The sequence below is a fragment of the Rhinolophus sinicus genome, linkage group LG02 (genome assembly GCF_036562045.2).
Source record: "Rhinolophus sinicus isolate RSC01 linkage group LG02, ASM3656204v1, whole genome shotgun sequence".
Lineage (NCBI taxonomy): Eukaryota > Metazoa > Chordata > Mammalia > Chiroptera > Rhinolophidae > Rhinolophus > Rhinolophus sinicus.
The window spans coordinates 98323774-98342338 of NC_133752.1; the positions used below are offsets into that span (position 1 = coordinate 98323774).

General features: G+C 38.9%; 1 protein-coding gene across 6 annotated transcripts in view; it reads left to right on the plus strand.

Annotated features, from left to right (window-relative positions):
* Positions 1-15324: 15324 nt before the first annotated feature.
* ANKRD26 (ankyrin repeat domain containing 26) overlaps positions 15325-18565 on the plus strand; it is an 89980-nt gene continuing 86739 nt past the window's right edge. For 4 of the 6 annotated variants that reach the window (XR_012493778.1, XM_074324968.1, XM_074324969.1 and 1 more), the window contains exon 1: positions 15346-15794. Coding sequence is in view for 5 of the 6 variants with exons in the window: in XM_074324968.1 (XP_074181069.1) it covers positions 15544-15794 (251 nt within the window). In the remaining variant the exon portion in view is untranslated. Of the gene's footprint in view, positions 15795-18565 lie in introns of all 6 variants that reach the window. The other 2 variants (XM_074324971.1, XM_074324970.1) reach the window with 2 other exon arrangements.

Below are 18565 nucleotides of genomic sequence, written 5' to 3' on the forward strand. Positions count from 1 at the left end.
GCTCTTCCCCAGGCGCCTCCAGGGAAAATGGGAAAATCACTTTATTGTTAATTCTTGGACTGCTAATCTTTGGCTCTTGTCTTTCTATTTTGTCAAATTTGTATCTTCTAGGATACAGTAGTTTCATCTCCAGATGGCCATCCGCCAAGGATCCCATCCCATCCCTGCTGAGGATGACAGACCGTGTCACATCTGCTCAACCAAGTGGCCGGGTCTTTTCACTCACAGCTGCCCCTTCCACCACTCCCTAAATCCTCCATAGCCCTCTCCCCACTGTAATAGGATAGCAAGAAACTGGTGCCCATAGGCAGGGACTACGTCCCTGTCCAGCAGGAAGCAGTTTCACAGGATGGACCTTCGACCCAAATCCCTTGTAAGATTGCAAGGGCCCAGATTTCTTGGGTGGGGAATGTTACTGTAGGCAGAAAGAACAGGGAGAAGGGGGAGGAAGGGAAGGAGGAAGTGCGGGAGACGAAGGAAGGAGGAGATGAGATCATTCTTAAGGTGCAGCTACAGCTAATTGTAATGGATTATAACACTATTAGCATTGCAGGGGAAAACCTCTCTACCCCCTTTATCTCCAGACAGTTCTGACAAGGGCCAAGTAGGAACAAGGGAATCCCACCTCCTGATGGAAAGGAGTGGCCATTGAGGACAGCAGGCCCCACCCGGGAAAGCCTGTGACTCAGCCCTTCATTTGAATAAAATCCTAAATTTTGTTCTTTGGTGCAATTACTCTCACCCTGGCCTGCCCACTTCCATTATTTTGGGTGTGTACTCCTTTTCCTTATTTAATCCACTGCTTGTTTAAAAAAAAAAGTAACATCTCCAATTCTGAATACCTACATAATTATGCTTGGTATTGAAAGTAAAATGAAACCAAAAATTCAGCACCCTTCAAAGTGAACTTTTGAATTACCCTGTGTTAGAAATGGAAAGTTAATGTTTGGGTTTCCTTCATATTTTGAGAATATGAATGTGTTGTTACAGGATTTTCAGATGGATTTATTTAACTCAATAGAAAAATTATTTTAGAGTACATTGTATTGGTTTATTACAACCAAATTATATTCTTGAAGTGATTTTATTAAAATTACCTACAGTTTTCTAGTAACTTTTAAGCTGTATATGGTCTTCATTGAAGTTGAAATGGAGCTTGCTACATATTTCCCTTTTCCTTAAACCTTTAAATTTTTATGTAATTTCAAAGTTAACAGAAATGTTCTACCAGGTTAATAGAAGGAACTCCCATATACCCTTGACTCATATTCACCAATTGTTTTCATTGCTCCATTTTTTTTTTTATTGCTACCTCCCTATTCCCTTTCTTCTCTCTGTGTTTTTCTCTCTCTCTCTCTGTACATGTCTTTTTTGGGGGCTATTTTTCTAATGATTTTTGTTAAACTGTAGCTAACATACAATATTATATTAGTTTTAGGTGTACTAAATAGTTGTTCAACATTTATATACCTAAAGAAGTGATCACCTTGATAAGTCCAGCAACCATCTGACACCGTACCGCACTATCTCAATATTATTGACTATATTCCCCATGTTGTACATTACATCCCCATGACTTATTTTTCTTATACCTGAAAATCTGAACCTCTTATTCCCTTTCACCTTTTTCCCCCTTTTTTAATTTTTCAGTTGCAGTCGACCTTCAATATTATATTAATTTCAGGTGTACAGCATAATGGTTAGACATTTACATAATTTAAGAAGTGATCCCCCTGACTAGTCCCCACCTAGCACTATACATAGTTATTACCATACTATTGACTATATTTCCTATGCTTTACATCCCCGTGACTACTTTGTAACTACCAATTTGTATTTCTTAATGCTTTTTTTACCCTGTCCCCGAACCCACCTCCAATCACCGCAATAAATCTAGTACCCGTCCAATACCCTACATAGCTATTACCATATTATTGACTCTATTCTTATGCTATACCCTGCATCCCCAAGACTATGTAACAATCAATCTGTATTTAGTCTCTTTCCCTTTTTTACCCATTCCCAACCCCCCTCCCATCTGGCAACCATCAAAATGTTCTCTGTATCTATGAGTGTTTCCATGTTGTTTATTTAGATTCCACCTATAAGTGAAATCACATTGCATCTGTTTTTCTCTCTCCGACATACTCCACTCGCACAATACCCTTCTGTAATGACGAGCAGGGAAAAGGAAGGGGAGGGAGACGCTAGTGTGGGACTAATGAATTTATTTAGCAATATCTAATCAATTTATTTAGCAATATGTGGTAGCAAAAGACAAAGGCACTTAAAAGAATGTGGTAATGACAAAGTAAAGGTGGTTAAACTATATACATTGATAGCAATGTCATGTCAAGGGAGTATACATACATGTAAGTTTAAGAGATCTTAACATATGTTTACTATTGATCAAAAATCACTTGGCTGAATGCACAAATAACATCAATAAGGAGTATCCAAAAGCAGTAATAAACTATAGGATAGCGACTATTACAGTAGATGCCAAAAGCTCACCAAACTGTAGGAAAAACAACAGTGGAAAGGTCAGGAATCAAAACCTTGCCCGGTCTGCAGCTGAGAGAAACTCAGGTGTCTCCCACTGCTGCTTGGCCCAGAATGCTGCTGGTGTTGCTGTTGTTCTTGTTGCTGGAAGTTAGGGTGTCTTCTGATGCTGCAAGCTGTATACAAGTTTCCAAAATGCTAACAAGTTCTCAAGAAGGCTAAGCGTGGGGAACAACACTGGAGAATGTTGGGAACCAGCCAGACCTCACCAGGTCCGCGGCTGGAAGTCAGGACATCTCCAGGTGTAAGCTGCGTGTTGTATACGAATCTTCAAAATGTCAGAATGATGAAGAATCACCAATGCAAAATGACAAAATTACACTGCCAACTGAAGTCTGTCATATTTTTTTCAGATGTACCTTAGAGCCAAGCTCCTTGTTTCTGCCCCCCCCCCCCCCCCCCCAGGAATGGCCGGTTCAGGGAGGGTCTGGCAGTTACTGTGATAAGAATATTGCTTATCTGGCTGAAGGGCCATTTGGACAAAGAGCACCTACTGTTCTCACCTGGGACCATCATCCCAAGGCCTTCCAAAGTCTGGCAACATGCCTGTTACGTCATCCTATATAACTTAGTTGCTTTTCCATCTCACCTGCTGATGCGGGCAAAAGAGACAAAAAGCAACATCCTCCCATATCTCTTCTGCTGGGAAGAAGACCAGGGAGACATTTTCTTAACCCTAAGTTAACCAATACCTCACGTGCAGTCTCATGGGAGGGAACCCCACATGCAGTCTCTCGTGTGGGAAAACAAAGAAACAAAAACTAATAGACAAAAGCTCACATCAGCCAATGAGAGCAAATTTTCCTCAACATCTTCCCTACACCTCCAGGTCCATTTATGCCACCACCAATGGCGAGAACCATTCCCTTCCATGGCCAAGCAATATTCCATTGTATTTAAGTACCTCCTCCTCTTTATCCATTCATCCATCGACTGACACTCTGGTTGCCTCCACATCTTGGCCATTGCAAATGCTGTAATGAGCATATTGATACACGTCCTCTTGTAGTGTTTTGGGTTCTTCAGAAAATTACCCAGAAGTGGGATTACTGGGTCCTTCTTTGTCACTTGTTATAGCTTTTGTTTTAAAGTTTATTTTGTCAGCTATAGATATTGTTACCACAGCTTTTTTTTTTCTCATTTCCATTTTCATGAAATATTTTCCCTTCCCTTTATGTTCAGTCTCTGTGTGTCTTTCAATCTGAAGTGAGTCTCTTGTAGGCAGCATATAAAGGGTCTTGTTTTCTTATCCATTCAGCCCACCTATCTTTTGATCAGTATTTTAATCCATTTAAATTGAAAGTAATTGTGGATAGATATGTAGTAGTTGTAATTATATTATTCATTTTTTTGTGTTTTTTTTGTCTTAAGTTCCTTTTACATTTTTTGTAATACTGGTTTGGTGGTGACGAACTCTTTTCCTTGTTCTTGTCTAGGAAGCTCTTTATCTGTCCTTGGATTTGAAATGATAGCCTTGCTGGGTAGAGTAATCTTGGTTTGTAGGACCTTGCTTTTCATCACTTTGAATATTTTCTGCCAGTCCCTTCTGGCCTGCATGGTTTCTGTTAAAAAATCACCTGATAATCTTATGGGAGCTCCCTTTAGGTAACTAACTGCTCTTCTCTTGCTGTTTTTAGGATTCTGTCTATCTTTAACCTTTGGCATTTTAATTCTGATGTGTCTTGGTATGGGCCTTTTGGGGTTCATCTTGATTGGAACTCTGCTCTTCCTGGGCTTGTATGTCTATTTCCTTCACCAGGTTAGGGAAGTTTTCAGTCATTATTTCTTCAAATAGGTTTTGAACTCCTTGTGCTCTCTCTTTTCCTTTTGGTACTCCTATGATGTGAATGTTGGTACACTTGATATCCCAGGGGACCCTTAAACTGTCCTCAATTTTTTGGATTCTGTTTTCTTTTTGCTGTTGTGATTTGTTGTTTTTTTGCTACCTTATCTTCTAAATTGCTGATTTGATCCTCTGCTTCATCTAATCTGTTGATTTCTTCTAATGTATTCATTGCAGTTATTGCATTCTTTATTTCTGACTGGTTCTTTTTTATGTTTTCTATCTCCACTTTTGTGCTTCCTATCTCTTTGTTGAAGTTCTCTCTAAGATCATTGAGCATCCTTATAACCAGTATTTAGAATGCTGCATCTGGTAGATTGCTTGTCTCCATTTTGTTTAGTTCCTTATCTGGAGCTTTGTTCTCTTATTTGGGACATGTTTCTTTGTTTCCCAATTTTGGCTGTTTCCCTGTGTTTGTTTCTATGTAGCATTGCCATGCCTCCCAGTTTTAGTAGAGTAACCTTATGTAGTAGGTGTCCTGTGAGACCCAGTGGTGCAGTCTTCCTGGTCACCAGAGCCAGGTTCTCCAAGTGTGTCCCTTGTGTGGGTTGTGTGTGCCCTCCTGTTGTAGTTGAGATTTGATTGCTATTTGCACGTCAACAAGAGGGATTGACCTTAAGGTTTGGTTGTGAGGACTGCCTCACAACAGTGGAGGAGCTGTGTATGCAAGGGCTGACCCTACAGAGCAGGGCTCCCTCTAGCAGGACTCTAGTACCTGCCCAATCTTCCCTTTGGTTGTATCATCTGTTGAGGTGGCTGGGTGATGCTCCAGCCCAGTTCAAAGCTGGCCACTGAGACTGCCAGCCCAAGGGCCTCCTGACAGGGCACCCACTGCAGGCCAAGTTCATCTGCAGTCTGCCCTGCCTGGGATGGAATGAACCACAAAGCAATCCAGAGATGGCTGTTGCCCATGCTGTGCTTGGAGGTGCTTTGAGGGGCCAGGTCACAAATCAAGGTCTGCTGTTGCTAGTGCTGGGTTTAGGGCTGCTCAGTCAGAGGTACCAGAGGTATGAGACACGCCAAATCCAGATGCTGCTTGTTGGGGTCTTGTGATCCTTTGAGAGATTTTAGGAAAGTCCCCAGTATGAGTGAAGGCAGGCTGTTTATATGGAAAAGCCACTGTAAGCAGCTTGGGTGTGCCTGAACTTTGGGTAGGGTATGGTCTCAGGGAATCACTAGGGCGGGGGCAAATGAACAGTGTTAGCCAGATTGATGGAGACAGATATGACGTCTGCCTGCACCTGCACACAGGGAGGGGAAGGGCTCAACAAACAATGGCTTCTGCCAGCTCCTCTGGGAGAAAGCTGCCTCTCCAGCCCTTACCCTGAAGTTAGACAATTCAGTTCCTTTCATATGTTCCTGGCATCTTTGGAGCTACTGCCCCAGCGCTGGAGCTCAGAGCAGGTGAATCCATCAGTAAGTTCATGTGCAGTCCCTTTAAGAGGAGCACCTGGGAGTGCAGCCCCTCTTTGACTCACTCAGCCACACTCTCCACTGGTGAAGTTATGGAGACCTCTCCTCAGAACTGAAACCCTGGGCTGGGGATGGGTGGAGACCACTCGCTTCTCTAGAGGGGAGCCTCTGTAGCTGAGATATCACCTCCAATTTTTAATGGTGACACACGGGTTTCACATTTCTGCCCCTCCTACCAGTCTCGAGGTGGCTTCTTTTGTATGTCCCTAGATGGAGGGCTTCGATTCAGCTAGACTTCAGGTGATTCTCAATAATGGTTCTGTGGTTCAGTTGTAATTGATGTGGTCCTGAGAGGAAGTGAATACAACATCTACCTACTCTACCATCTTAACTGGAAATCTGTGTGTACGTGTCTTTGTATGAATTCGTATTTCATTTCTCTTGGGTAGATTTCAAGGAATGAAATTTATTGGGCCATGTAGTACGTTTCTGTTTGCTTTTTAAGAATCTGTGGAACTGCTTTCAAAGTAATTATACAATATTATTTTCCAACCACCAATGTTTTGAGGGTTCCAGTGTCTCCACACCTACAGTTCTGCTTATAGTCTGTCTTTTTGATAAGGCCATTCCGTGGATATGAAGTAGTACCTCATTGTGGATTTAATTTGTATTTCCCTAGTACAAGTGATTTTAAGCACCCTCTTCTATGCTATTTGCCATTTGTATACCTTTGGAGAAATATTTTTTCAAATATATTACCTTCTCCCCTTTGGGTTGTTTGTCTTATATAGTTAGAAATCATATATTCTGAATACAAGTCCTTTATTAGCTGGGTGTTGCTTTTTATTTTTTTTTAAATCTGGTCTGGCAATCTGTTATTTGAGTTGGGTGTTCATTCATGTTTAATATTGATATAGTTTGTTTTGTTTTTTTTTAAAGATTTTACTGGGGAAGGGGAACAGGACTTTATTGGGGAACAGTGTGTACTTTCAGAATTTTTTTCAAGTCAGGTTGTTGTCCTTTCAATCTTAGCTGTGGAGGGCGCAGCTCAGCTCCAGCTCCAGTTGCCGTTGTTAGTTGCAGGGGTGCAGCCCACCATCCCTTGCGGTAGTCGAACCAGCAACCTTGTGGTTGAGAGTACGCGCTCCAACCAACTGAGTCATCCGGGAACTCAGTGGCAGCTCAGCTCAAGGTGCCATGTTCAATATTAGTTGCAGGGGGCACAGCCCGCCATCCCTTGCAGGAGTCGAGGAGTCGAACCGGCAAACTTGTGGTTGGTTGAGAGCCCACTGGCCCATGTGGGAATCAAACCGGCAGCCTTCGGAGTTAGGAGTATGGAGCTCCAACCGCCTGAGCCACCGGGCTGGCCCCGATATAGTTGTTTTTAACATCTGCCATTTTGCTATTTGTTTTGTTTTTCTCGTATCTAAAGAGATCCTTCTGTTCTTTCTTTTTTGAGTTACATCTTAGTGGTTGCTTTAGGGATGACAATATACATCTTAATTTGACACAGTCTACTTCAAAATAAGACAAATTTCATTCTGGTAAAATGTGGGAACTTTGTTCCAATGTATCTTATTTTCTTCACTTCCTTGTGCTAATATTATCATTTGTTTTATCTGTACACATTACAATCTATCAGTACAGTGACAAAACTACTACTTTGTATTAATCTTATGTCCTCAGTCTGTGTGGGAATGTCGTTGACTTTGTTTTTTTGAAGAATAGGTTTGCTAGGTATAAAATACATGGTTGAGAGTTTTTTCTTTAATCACTTTTGAATATGCTATCCCACAACCCCTGACTTCCCATTATTATTTTTTATTTTTTTATTTTTTAAAAGATTTTATTGGGGAAGGGGAACAGTGTGTACTTCCAGGTCTGTTTTTTCCAAGTGAAGTTGTTGTCCTTTCAATCTTAGTTGTGGAGGGCGCAGCTCAGCTCCAGGTCCAGTTGCCGTTTTTTCTAGTTGCAGGGGGCGCTGCCCACCATCCCTTGCGGGAGTCGAGGAATCGAACTGGCAACCTTGTGGTTGAGAGGATGCGCTCCAACCAACTGAGCCATCCGGGAGCTCAGCGGCAGCTCAGCTCAAGGTGCCGTGTTCAATCTTAGTTGCAGGGGGCAGAGCCCACCATCCCTTGCGGGACTTAAGGAATTGAACTGGCAACCTTGTGGTTGAGAGCCCACTGGCCCATGTGGGAATCGAACCGGCAGCCTTCAGAGTTAGGAGCATGGAGCTCTAACCGCCTGAGCCACCGGGCCAGCCCTTTCCCATATTTTTGTTGAGAAGTCAGCTGTTAATCAAAAAGTTGGTCTCCTGTAGCAATCTGTTGTTTATTTCTTGTTGTTTTCAAGATATTTTTGTTATCCTTGTCTTTTAACCATTTGACTGTAATGTATTTAGTTGTGGATCTCCTTGTGTTTTTTCTACTTGGGATTTGTTGAGATTGCATCTCTAGATAAATGTTTTTCATCAAATTTGAGGGGTTTGGTAATTATTTCTTCAAATGCTTTTATCTGTCCTTTCCTCTCTTTCATCTCCTTCTGGGATTGTCCTTACACACGTGTTAACACACTTGATGTTGACCTGGTCTCTAAGACTGTGTTACTTTTCTTTATTGTCTTCTCTCCTTCACCTCTTCAGATTGGATAATTTCTGTTGATTCTTCAAGGTCACTGATTTCTTTCTTCTGCCATCTCACATAAACTGAATTTTTCATTTCAGATCATTGTGTTTTTCAGCTCCAAGTTTTTTATGTGGTTCTTTCCTATACTTTGTCTTTGTTTCTCTTCATGCATTGGATCATTTTTGTCATAGTTTTTATTAATTCTTTAAACATGATTTCCATTGGTTCTTGAACATGTTCATAATAGCTGCTTTTAAGTCTGATAAAGCCAACATTTGGAGATACACCTTTTCTATTTAGTAATGCTTTTCTTCCTCAGTAAGTGTCAAACTTTTTTATTTCTTTGCTTTTGTAACCTTGTTGAATTTCATGTAATGTAGCAATTACAGAGTCTGATTTTCTCCCCAAAAGAATGTTCTTGTTTTATTTAATAACCTGCCTCCAATAAATTTATGAAGTCTGTCTCTAGTACAGTGTGCAGCCACGGATGTCTCTGTTCATTTTTATAAATTTCAAATCTTGCTTCCTAAGGGTTGTTGCTATGTCTACACAGCTTAACATTTAGCCAAAGATTGAACACAGGTTGTGTTCAAGCCCCATAAATCAGGCCCTCTACTCTGCTAATGGATTTGTTTGTGGGCTGTACATTAAATGTTCAGCTCATTTTAAGTCTGCCCTGGTTTCTGCTTTCTCGCATGGTTTTTTGCTTCTCCTTTATGTATTTTTACAGGCTTTGGCAACCATGGGTGTGTGGGGAGCTTGAACCTGCTTCAGTTTCTGTTTTGCATGCCTCTGGAAAATCTGGGGAAATCCACTGAGCTGTCTTATCTCCCAGAACTTGCAGTGAAATACCTAGTTACTCTTTCTGTTATTTGCTTCAAACAAGGCTATAGCCTCAGGCTAGGGAACTCTGTTTGCTTACTATTGATATCACCACTTTAATTTAGGGTGCATCTAGTGAAGTGAGTCCCCTCTGGCAGGGGTAACAAGCCCTGGGTGGGATGTGGGAGCACAGCAGCATAGACTCACACTTTTCTTATCTGAACTTCAGTGGTTTTCATGAATAAACACTTCTTAGTTTGTTGTAGGTCCCCACTTGATTTCTAGAGTGCGAAAAGTTTTGTTTTTTAAACAATTTGGTCAACTTTGTGTTTCTTTTTGAAATGGAGATGATTTCAACCTCCTTTCCTCATCATGCTGAAAGTGATAACTCCCTGACTTATTTTGAATCACACTCCAATCAAAACAGTTTAATAAGAATGGACTTAGGGAGGAATTGTAAACTTTTCTAAGCGACTAGAATGCAAAACTTTCACTTGGAACTTAAATGTATTAAATTGATTACTTTGGTAATTGATAAAATATTTTCAGATATTCTTTATATTTGTTCATATTCATTTTAAATACTAGTTATTTCAATCCAGCTAGTTATGTGCATATTTCTTAATGTAAGTGAGATAGGATTGGGGGCAGAGTATACAAGAAAACCATTAACCACCAGTCAAAGACAAAGGGCCAATAAATCAAGATGAGATAAGGAAACCAGCCAAACCAGCCAAGACCAAGATGGTGGCAAGAGTCACTCCAGGTAACTTCCAGCCACATTATATGGTCATTGTTATACATCTCCATTCTAAATGACCCACCCCCTAGGGCCATGACACCTCTGGAGAGGACCATATAAGGACAAAAAAAGGGGTATATCTTAAATCTCCTGAAGAGCCCACCCTTTCTGAGAACTAGTAAGAATATTCCTCCCTCTTATTCCCATATTAAAAAGCCTACTAATAAAAACCACAGCTGTAAGGATCGGGGCTGTCTCTTGCCTAAGGGCAGCCTCTACTCTGCTTAGTAGAGTGGATCATCTCACAATAAGCTTCTTTTGTCTGGCTCACACTTGAATTCTTTCCCACATTAAGTCAAGAGCCCTGTTTCCTGTGAAAAGAAAAGCCCTTTCCTGGGGCTAGTTCCTCTTCCTCCTGCCTACTCTGCCAACTAGGTGTTATTTTCTCAATCCAAAAATCAAATCTATAGTCCTACATATTTATTATACATTACATATTATGTATGTAATGACGCAAAAATAGTGGTTACATATATTAACAGATTTTTTGTTTGAACACTTTTTTTGGTGATATAAATCCATATGATTTTTCAAAATCTGAAATATTTGTGTAATTTTTCACAGACATGTATGGGATATGTGTATGAATCTCACTTTTAAATTAACTTTTTAAACAAAGCTATTGTCTTGGTATCTTATGATTTTTTATTATACTATATTATGGCTTAGTATTCTTTTTCCTTAAAATTACAGTGACATGTAGTCATGTTATTTTTACATAATTATCAAAACTAATAGAGTTAATACCAAAAGAGCAAATCCAGGATCTAGCAGCATTATCTATTTATACTGTTGCTAAATTAATAGAAACAAGAGAACACTTTCTGATGACTGCTTTAGTTGGTTACACATCTTATTTCCCCCTTTATTCTGTTATAACAATTCTATGATCATATAAAATTTAGTAACTATCATGTGGGTCTTTATTCTTCACTCTCCCTTTTATGTTGGTAAACTCTAAGATTGTATCATTGGTCCTTTCAGCTTCTCTCCATATTTTCCTACCATCTGTATGCTGGTGACTTCTTAGTCTTTCTCTCCAGCCCTTTTCTATTTAGCTTGTATATCCACCTACTTTCTCTGTTTCTCTGTAGCATTTGATTTGTACTTCTGTAATAAACTGTTTTCTAATTTATTGTTCTCCCACCTGATGGTGAGTTCTAGGAAGCAATCTTAACACTTTTGTATCTCTAGGGCTAAATGGAGTGCTTTATAGGTAGTCAGCTAATACATTTTCAGTGAATGAAAGAATACTAGGTATTAAGTAGATTAATTATCCTAATTCCCTCACCAACAGGCAGAGCATGGAATAGATGAATCAGACTCTCCATAGAGGGTTAAACAATGCTACGGAGAATATGAGTATTAAGTGACTTTTTCATCTCTGAAAGTATCCCAGTGAGTATAACAGTAAAAGAGATATTTTAAATGACTGGGATGTTTTCTTGTAGAGGAAAATCTGATTTCTTTTTTAGAAGATAAAAAACACAAGGTAGGATTGTGTGCCAGTTAACTATGAGTGGATATGTTAATTTAAAGGTGTATTTTTCATGTTTCCTCCTTTCTGCTTGGCACAAATAATTTTAGGCTCTCACCTCAAATGTTACTGCTCTTCAAGGTCTTGAGGCATGTTAAGGACCAGTTGTTCTAAAACCTGAGATGTTAGTTACATCTGTATAACTCTCCTAGGAGATTAAAAGAGACAAAGGTATGAAAAAATGGAGGAAAAAGAGACAAATATAAAGGCATTTGGAGAAGTTGGTTGCGAGAGGATTTCCAAGAAGAACAAAAGAGAGACTCTGTTTTTATTTTATTTTGAAATAATCATTTCAGTTTTCCTTAGTAGATACAGCAGAATGCCTGGGAAGACACATCCTGTAGAATAAATGAACCAGTTGTGGAAAATTGTTTGATGACTTTTTGGTAACTCTTACAAGCAGAAAACATTGACAGCCTTTGAACTAGAATTGGAAAAACTTTTCCTATGAGATTTGTTAAAGCATCCATATTTCAGTTGATTACTCTAACACATTATTAATTCCATTAACATAGCTATTAAATGAGTGTGCAGGAAAGCTGAAGCAGGGCATTATTTGAGTCTTAGATAGGCATGAGGGTTCTAAGCAACAAAGTTCTACAGGGCATCTGCTCTGGGTCCAAAATTAGTTTTCACGGAAGTCCAGGAATGGGAAATTGTAAGTTCCAACTTCTTGTAAGAAACTCTGGGGATTCAGATAGCATTTGGCCAAGGAACATAGAAGCTCAGAGTTGGCCTAATATATACTCCTTGAGCATATCTGGTCCATTCAAAAACACTAGGGTCAACCAAATCTCTACAACTGGCCTGGAGTCCTGGTGTGTGTTTCCTAGCTCCCTATAGCCTGGTAATGTCTTTGACTCTCATTACAGGCTGCATCACGAAATGTCAGATTCTTCTCTTCAGATGTCACTAGAGAGCCTTTACTGGTCTCCTAGGTCACACTGAGGAATACTGAAGAGACAAATAGAGAACAAAAGATAATTTTCTAGTTGGACAACTGTGAGAGGCAAATGCTTGGTGATTGTAGTTGAAACTATTCACACCCCCTAAAACCATTTGTTCAAGCTAATCTGGATAGGCCTGAGAAAATTTGTTGTTGTTTTGTTTTTGAAGATGCCCAATCCTCAGCAGGAGCCCCAGCACTCTCCAGAGCCATGTAGGTACATTCCAGCAGCAACTTCTGCTGAAGGTCCAGACACTCGGCTTCTGAGTTGCTAATTCTAAACAGTTTGTTGTCAAATTATTCAACTGACAAAGAACAAAATGGCATTAAATGACCTCTGAAGAATAAGTACCTAAATGCATATCTATGCATTTGTCTTGCTGTAATATATGGCTGCGAAACATTCAAATTTGGCTGGTTCATCTTGTGCAATGGTGGTTTCTGTTACTTTTTATTTTGGTCAGCTCTTGAAATGATTAGCAAATGCAATAGGAACCTGGTGAGGTCTGGGTTGGCTGGTTTTGCATTAGCTGTTGTTGTGAGTCGCCTCTTGCTTCTGTCCTCTTCACCCATTATACCAGGTAATTGGAATGACTGGATCAAGTACTACATTAAAAGGAGCTGCTGGGGCAGCCAGATGGCTCAGTTGGTTAGAGCACAAGCTCTGAACAACAGGGTTGCCAGTTTGATTCACACATGGGCCAGTGAGCTGTGCCCTCCACAACTAGATTGAAGACAACAAGCTGCCGCTGAGCTTCTGGAGGGGCAGCCGGATGGCTCAGTTGGTTAGAGCCCGAGCTCTCAACAACAAGGTTGCCAGTTCAATTCCCACTGGGATGGTGGGCTGCGCCCCGTGCAACTAAAGATTGAAAATGGTGACTGGACTTGGAGCTGAGCTGCGCCCTCCACAACTAGATGGAAGGACAATGACTTGGAGTTGATTTGCCCTGGAGAAGCACACTGTTCCCAAATATTCCCCAGTAAAATTAAAACAAAAAAACAAAAAATAAAAAAAATAAAAGGAGCTTCTTTATACACTCACCTGTTTATATTAGTTTCTATGGAGTATGGAGGCAACATATTTTGTTTTCCTAAGAAACGGAATAAAGATGGAAATACAGGAGTTGCTGATAGAGAAATATGGAAGCAAGAGGAAGGAAATGAGTATTTAGATTTTAAGTTTGTAAGATCTTAAGGAATATGGGACAAGTGTGGAGCACAAGAGGCTTCATAACAATGAAGATGACAAGATTACACAAGATGAGTAAGATGACTGGGTATAAGAGTGGGGAGTGGATTTGGGTAGCGAAAGCAAAGGAACAGAGAATATTAAAAGGAAACAAAAAAGTTAGATGTTGTTTCAGATAGCTAATTACTGAAAAATTTGGCTAATGTGATTTGAGGAAAAATAACTATATTATGTTAAATTTTTTTTTTTAAGCAATTATTTTACCGTTCAATAAAAACAGCCTCTCTTGCTTGCATTTTACTTGATTTTTTCCCCCTCTGCATCATAGCATACTTCAATATTCCATCTTTCTGGTGAAATCTTTACCCTCCAGTTTGTGCCTTCCCTAAGAACCTTCCAGAAACTGTTAACTCCTTCTGTTACAAAATTATAGCTTTAAAAATTCTTCACTCTGGTTTTCAAATACACAGATATCAAAATAATCATCACTTACGAATTATAATGGAAAACATATACCATCACAATAAAAAATAAAAATCAGACATATATAATAAATATATCAAGAAGTGGGCAGGATTTACATAAGGAAAAAACTACCAAAAGCTAATGAGGTACATAAAACAGACTGAAATTAAGAGACATACCTTGTAGCTGGACATACTGACACAAGAGATTGATTCTCAGTTAAAATTAGTTTTTGACAGAATTAAAATAAAAATCTCACTAAGATTTTTTTTTATAATTTGGAATACTGATGAAAAATTCATCTCAAATAACTTCTAGGTAAACATTGCCTGGGTAAGGAGGGGGAACTTTGGAACTGTAACAAATATTAAAATATATTTTATAAAGAAGTTAAAATAGTGGAGTATTGATGCAAGAAGCAGATCATTCAGTGGAACAGACCGACAAACCCAGAAGGAGAAAAAACATACCTGAGAATTTAATGCACAATAAAGTGGCATTTTAAACTAGGTGAGAAAAGATGGTTTGCGACGTGTGAATAGACATTTTTAAAGAAGTTCTTAAATGTTACACCATGTTCCAAAACAAATCTTGGATTGATTAAGGATTTAATTGGGGAAAACAACAGTAAAGAAAATGTAAACATAAGGCTGGGCCAAAGGAGAGGGTTAAAAGGCATACAGAAATACATTTTCACTTTATTTGAAGAATGTTCATTGGTTTCTCATAAGTGTGCATGTGTATTAACATGTTTCTGTTGTTGCATTCGCTTTAGCCAGTCTCCAGACTGGCTGGGGCCCAGAAGGTTGTGGAAAAGGCCTAAACTGGGGACAAGGAGAGTCAGAGATTTTTTTTTTTTTTAGGGGAGTTTTCTGGGGGAATGAGTCCTTCAGCACCCTTAAGTTCCACACCACTCTAGCCCAAGGCGGAGGCAAAGACCACTTCTCCACTGGGCGAATCTAAGTTTCGCAAAAGTCTGGAAACACTGGGCCAAAAGCCACCAACTTTAGAAAGGAACCCAGCACTGCCCGCAAGCAACCGCTGAGATTTGAGCCTCCTGGGCCCGCACATGCGCTCTGGGTACTCTTGACTTTGGTTGAGTGCCTCTGTGCGCTTGCGCAGAGACATAAGCCTCTGAGGCACGCAGGCGCACTTGTGTTTAGTGGCATTCCTTGGTTACAATTATTTTGGATTGAAAGATTCCGAACTCTGGCGCTGCCCTGTTGGGATGTTGTGGCGGGAGGCGGTTTGTTTACCTAGAGCGCGCGTGGTGGGCTCAAGAGGAGGTGAGAATCTGAGCGGGTGCTGAAGCGTCTCTGAAGCCGGTGGGCTCTGCGATGAAGAAGATTTTTGGCTTTGGGAATCGGAAGGGCAAGTCGCCCTTGGGCTCGTTAACTAGTCCGCGGAGCAAAGGCGTTGGCATGATGGCTGAGACTGGTAATACAGTCCCCTTGGGGCCTGGGTACCACATCCGAGACAAAGATCTGGGTAAGATCCACAAAGCTGCCAGCTTGGGCGACGTAGCGAAAGTGCAGCAGCTTCTATTGCTCCGGATAAATGGCTTGAATGACAGAGACAGGATGAACAGGTAATAGGGACTTCGAGGCTGGTTGCCGGGGCTGGGAAGAGGCTGGGGGCAACTGGGAGAAGGGCTCACCTGCCCGGGCGTATCCAGGTGGAGCCCAGCCCTCCTGTCACCGAGGATGCTGGGCTCTTCCCTTTGTTGAGGGGACCCTACCTGGGGTCCAGGGCCCAGGCCGACTTCGTGAGCCGCAGAAATGAAAACTTAAGGACCCATTCATCATTCCCCATGATGAATTTGCCAGAGCACTTTAGTGGCAATTTTAAAGCGATTTAACTGAATATCAATAATAAAAATGAAAATAAGTATATACAGCATTTTATTTTTGATATTCACAATTTTATACCGTAATGTTATATACTATAGAAAAGTGCATAACGAGAAAAATAGTTCCCATAATAGAGCAACTGGTGGGCTAAAAATTCCTCGGATATAATCCAGTATCCGTTTTATATCAGTGTACACCTAAGTATATGGTCTTCATTGAGGTACCTTAGAAGGGAACCTTGAAGTGGGAAGATGGCTGTGGTCTTAAATAGGAAGACTCATTTTTCTCAAAATGTGTGCTCTTTCTCTATTTATCATTTTTACATAAATCAAACAAAAATATGGTTTAAAAATTTTTGAGTTACATATGCCATCCTTTATTGTGATGAAGTAAAGGGAATTTTTGTATAGTAGACAAAGGTTTGCCATTCTAGATATTAACATGTGCTATAAATTTCCACGAATTGTTTGCTAATAACTGAGAAGAAAGTTAAATGATTCGAACAGAATAGAAAATGCTCAAAGACCCAAACATGTGTAAAAGTTTAGAATTTGATATTGGTGACATTTTATGTTAGTAGAAAAGGTGAATTACTCATAAATGGTGGAGACATACCTGTTAAGTATTTGGAGAAAATTAGCTAGATTTTTAAATCACAAATTTAAGTTCCAGATGGAGTATAGATTAAACATTTTTAAATATACAAAATGAGAAAAGTATCAGAAGAAAACACAAATGTCTATTTGTATATTTTTTATGTTGACAAAGATTTCAAAAGCAAGAATTTTGGAGACTGAGCAATATAAAAAAACTATAACCCTCTGTATATCAGAAAATAATATTAACAAAGTAAAAGAAAATGTACTTCCAAAATATTTACAACATGTATGCATATGAGAGAAACAGTATATTTTCCTTTTACTGAGAAGTTTTTGGAATCATCAAGAAAACAACTCTAATTTGAAACTGGACAAAGTCCTTTCAATAGATCTACAAGTGACCAACAGACATAGGAAAATTATTTAGTGTCCCTGGTGAGAAAAGGGATTTAAGTTAAAAGAGAAATGAAATTCCCTTTTCCATCCACAAAGTGTGTGAAGGTGAGGAGCCATGGCACTTACATTGCTGTTTCAAGTTCAAATAGCTTCTGACTTTTCAGACAGGCAATTTGGTGATAAGGACCACATTTAAAAAATATATATTCCCTTTACCCATCAATTCAATTTATACTAAAATATCTTTACAAAATAATAGATAAATTACAATTTGTTTTTCTCAGCACTGCTTAAAATAGCAATGTATTAAGCAGAATGAATAGATTTTATAAATAAATTGCAGTGCATTAATAGGATAGAATAAATAATATGGACCACTGAAGGTGGTATGGATAATAGATGTATGTTGACATGCGAAGATGTACTTTGGTAGATTGAAAAGGGAGAAAAAAATCAGTTTGTACACACACACAAATAGACTATGATCTTCTAGCCAAAAACATGTGCAAAATGGGATAAAATTGATATCTGATCATTTCTATTATAAGTGAAATTTTCTTTTCCTTGTTTAAAAATCTGATTTCTATTTGTATAGAAGTGAAGTTGTATAGACATGCTAGCAAAAGTTTATTATTAATGAAATATTCCTGGGGAAGAGCAGGAATATGAATCTTGCAGATAAAAATAATTTCTCACTTTCATTTATTTAAAACATTTTTTGAGGGTTGGTATCTTCTGACAACATTTAGCCTTCTCAGAAGTACAGGGAATCTTTTTATCTGTGTCTGTAGAGTTTATGTATATACGAGTATATAGTTATACACGTTTTTTATTATATATAGCTTTATTACATAAAATATGTAAAAGATTATAATCATTTCAGTTGTGTCTTAATGAAAATGAAAAAATAAAAATAGCAATATAAGTGATTATTACTATCGCAGAAATATTGCTTTACTTTATAAAAGTTTCCGTGAAAATTACTGAAGTCTCCAACTATAGTTATTCAATCCATTTATTCATCAAATATAATCTGAATACCTATTATGTAGCAAACATAGTCTACTCAGGACCTTTTCATCCTTAAACCTTCATGTTGCCCATTATAAGTAAATGAGAAATTTAAAATTGAAGTATTAGGACCTTATGTCAATTGAAGATTTTTCTTCTTTCAAACAAAAGTATTTCTGAAGGTAGGAAATTGTAGAAGATAACCTCTACCTGCCCTTTTGAAAGTGTATATTAGTGTTAAATACTAATACTGATCATTGGAAATACCCGATTTTCATATAATGCTAAATCTAAACAATGAATAAAATGAACCATCCCTATTCATTTGAATGCTGAATTTTCTTTCACTTAAAGTTTCTTGAAAATCAAAGTAAGACTTACTTTTAAAAAAAATTATTTTCTTGTTTTGTTTTGTTATGTTAGTCCTCTTCCGCATAATGCTTTTAAGAACTAAAATTTATTTACATGCCAACCATGTGCCTAGACCTGCAGTTGGTCTGATG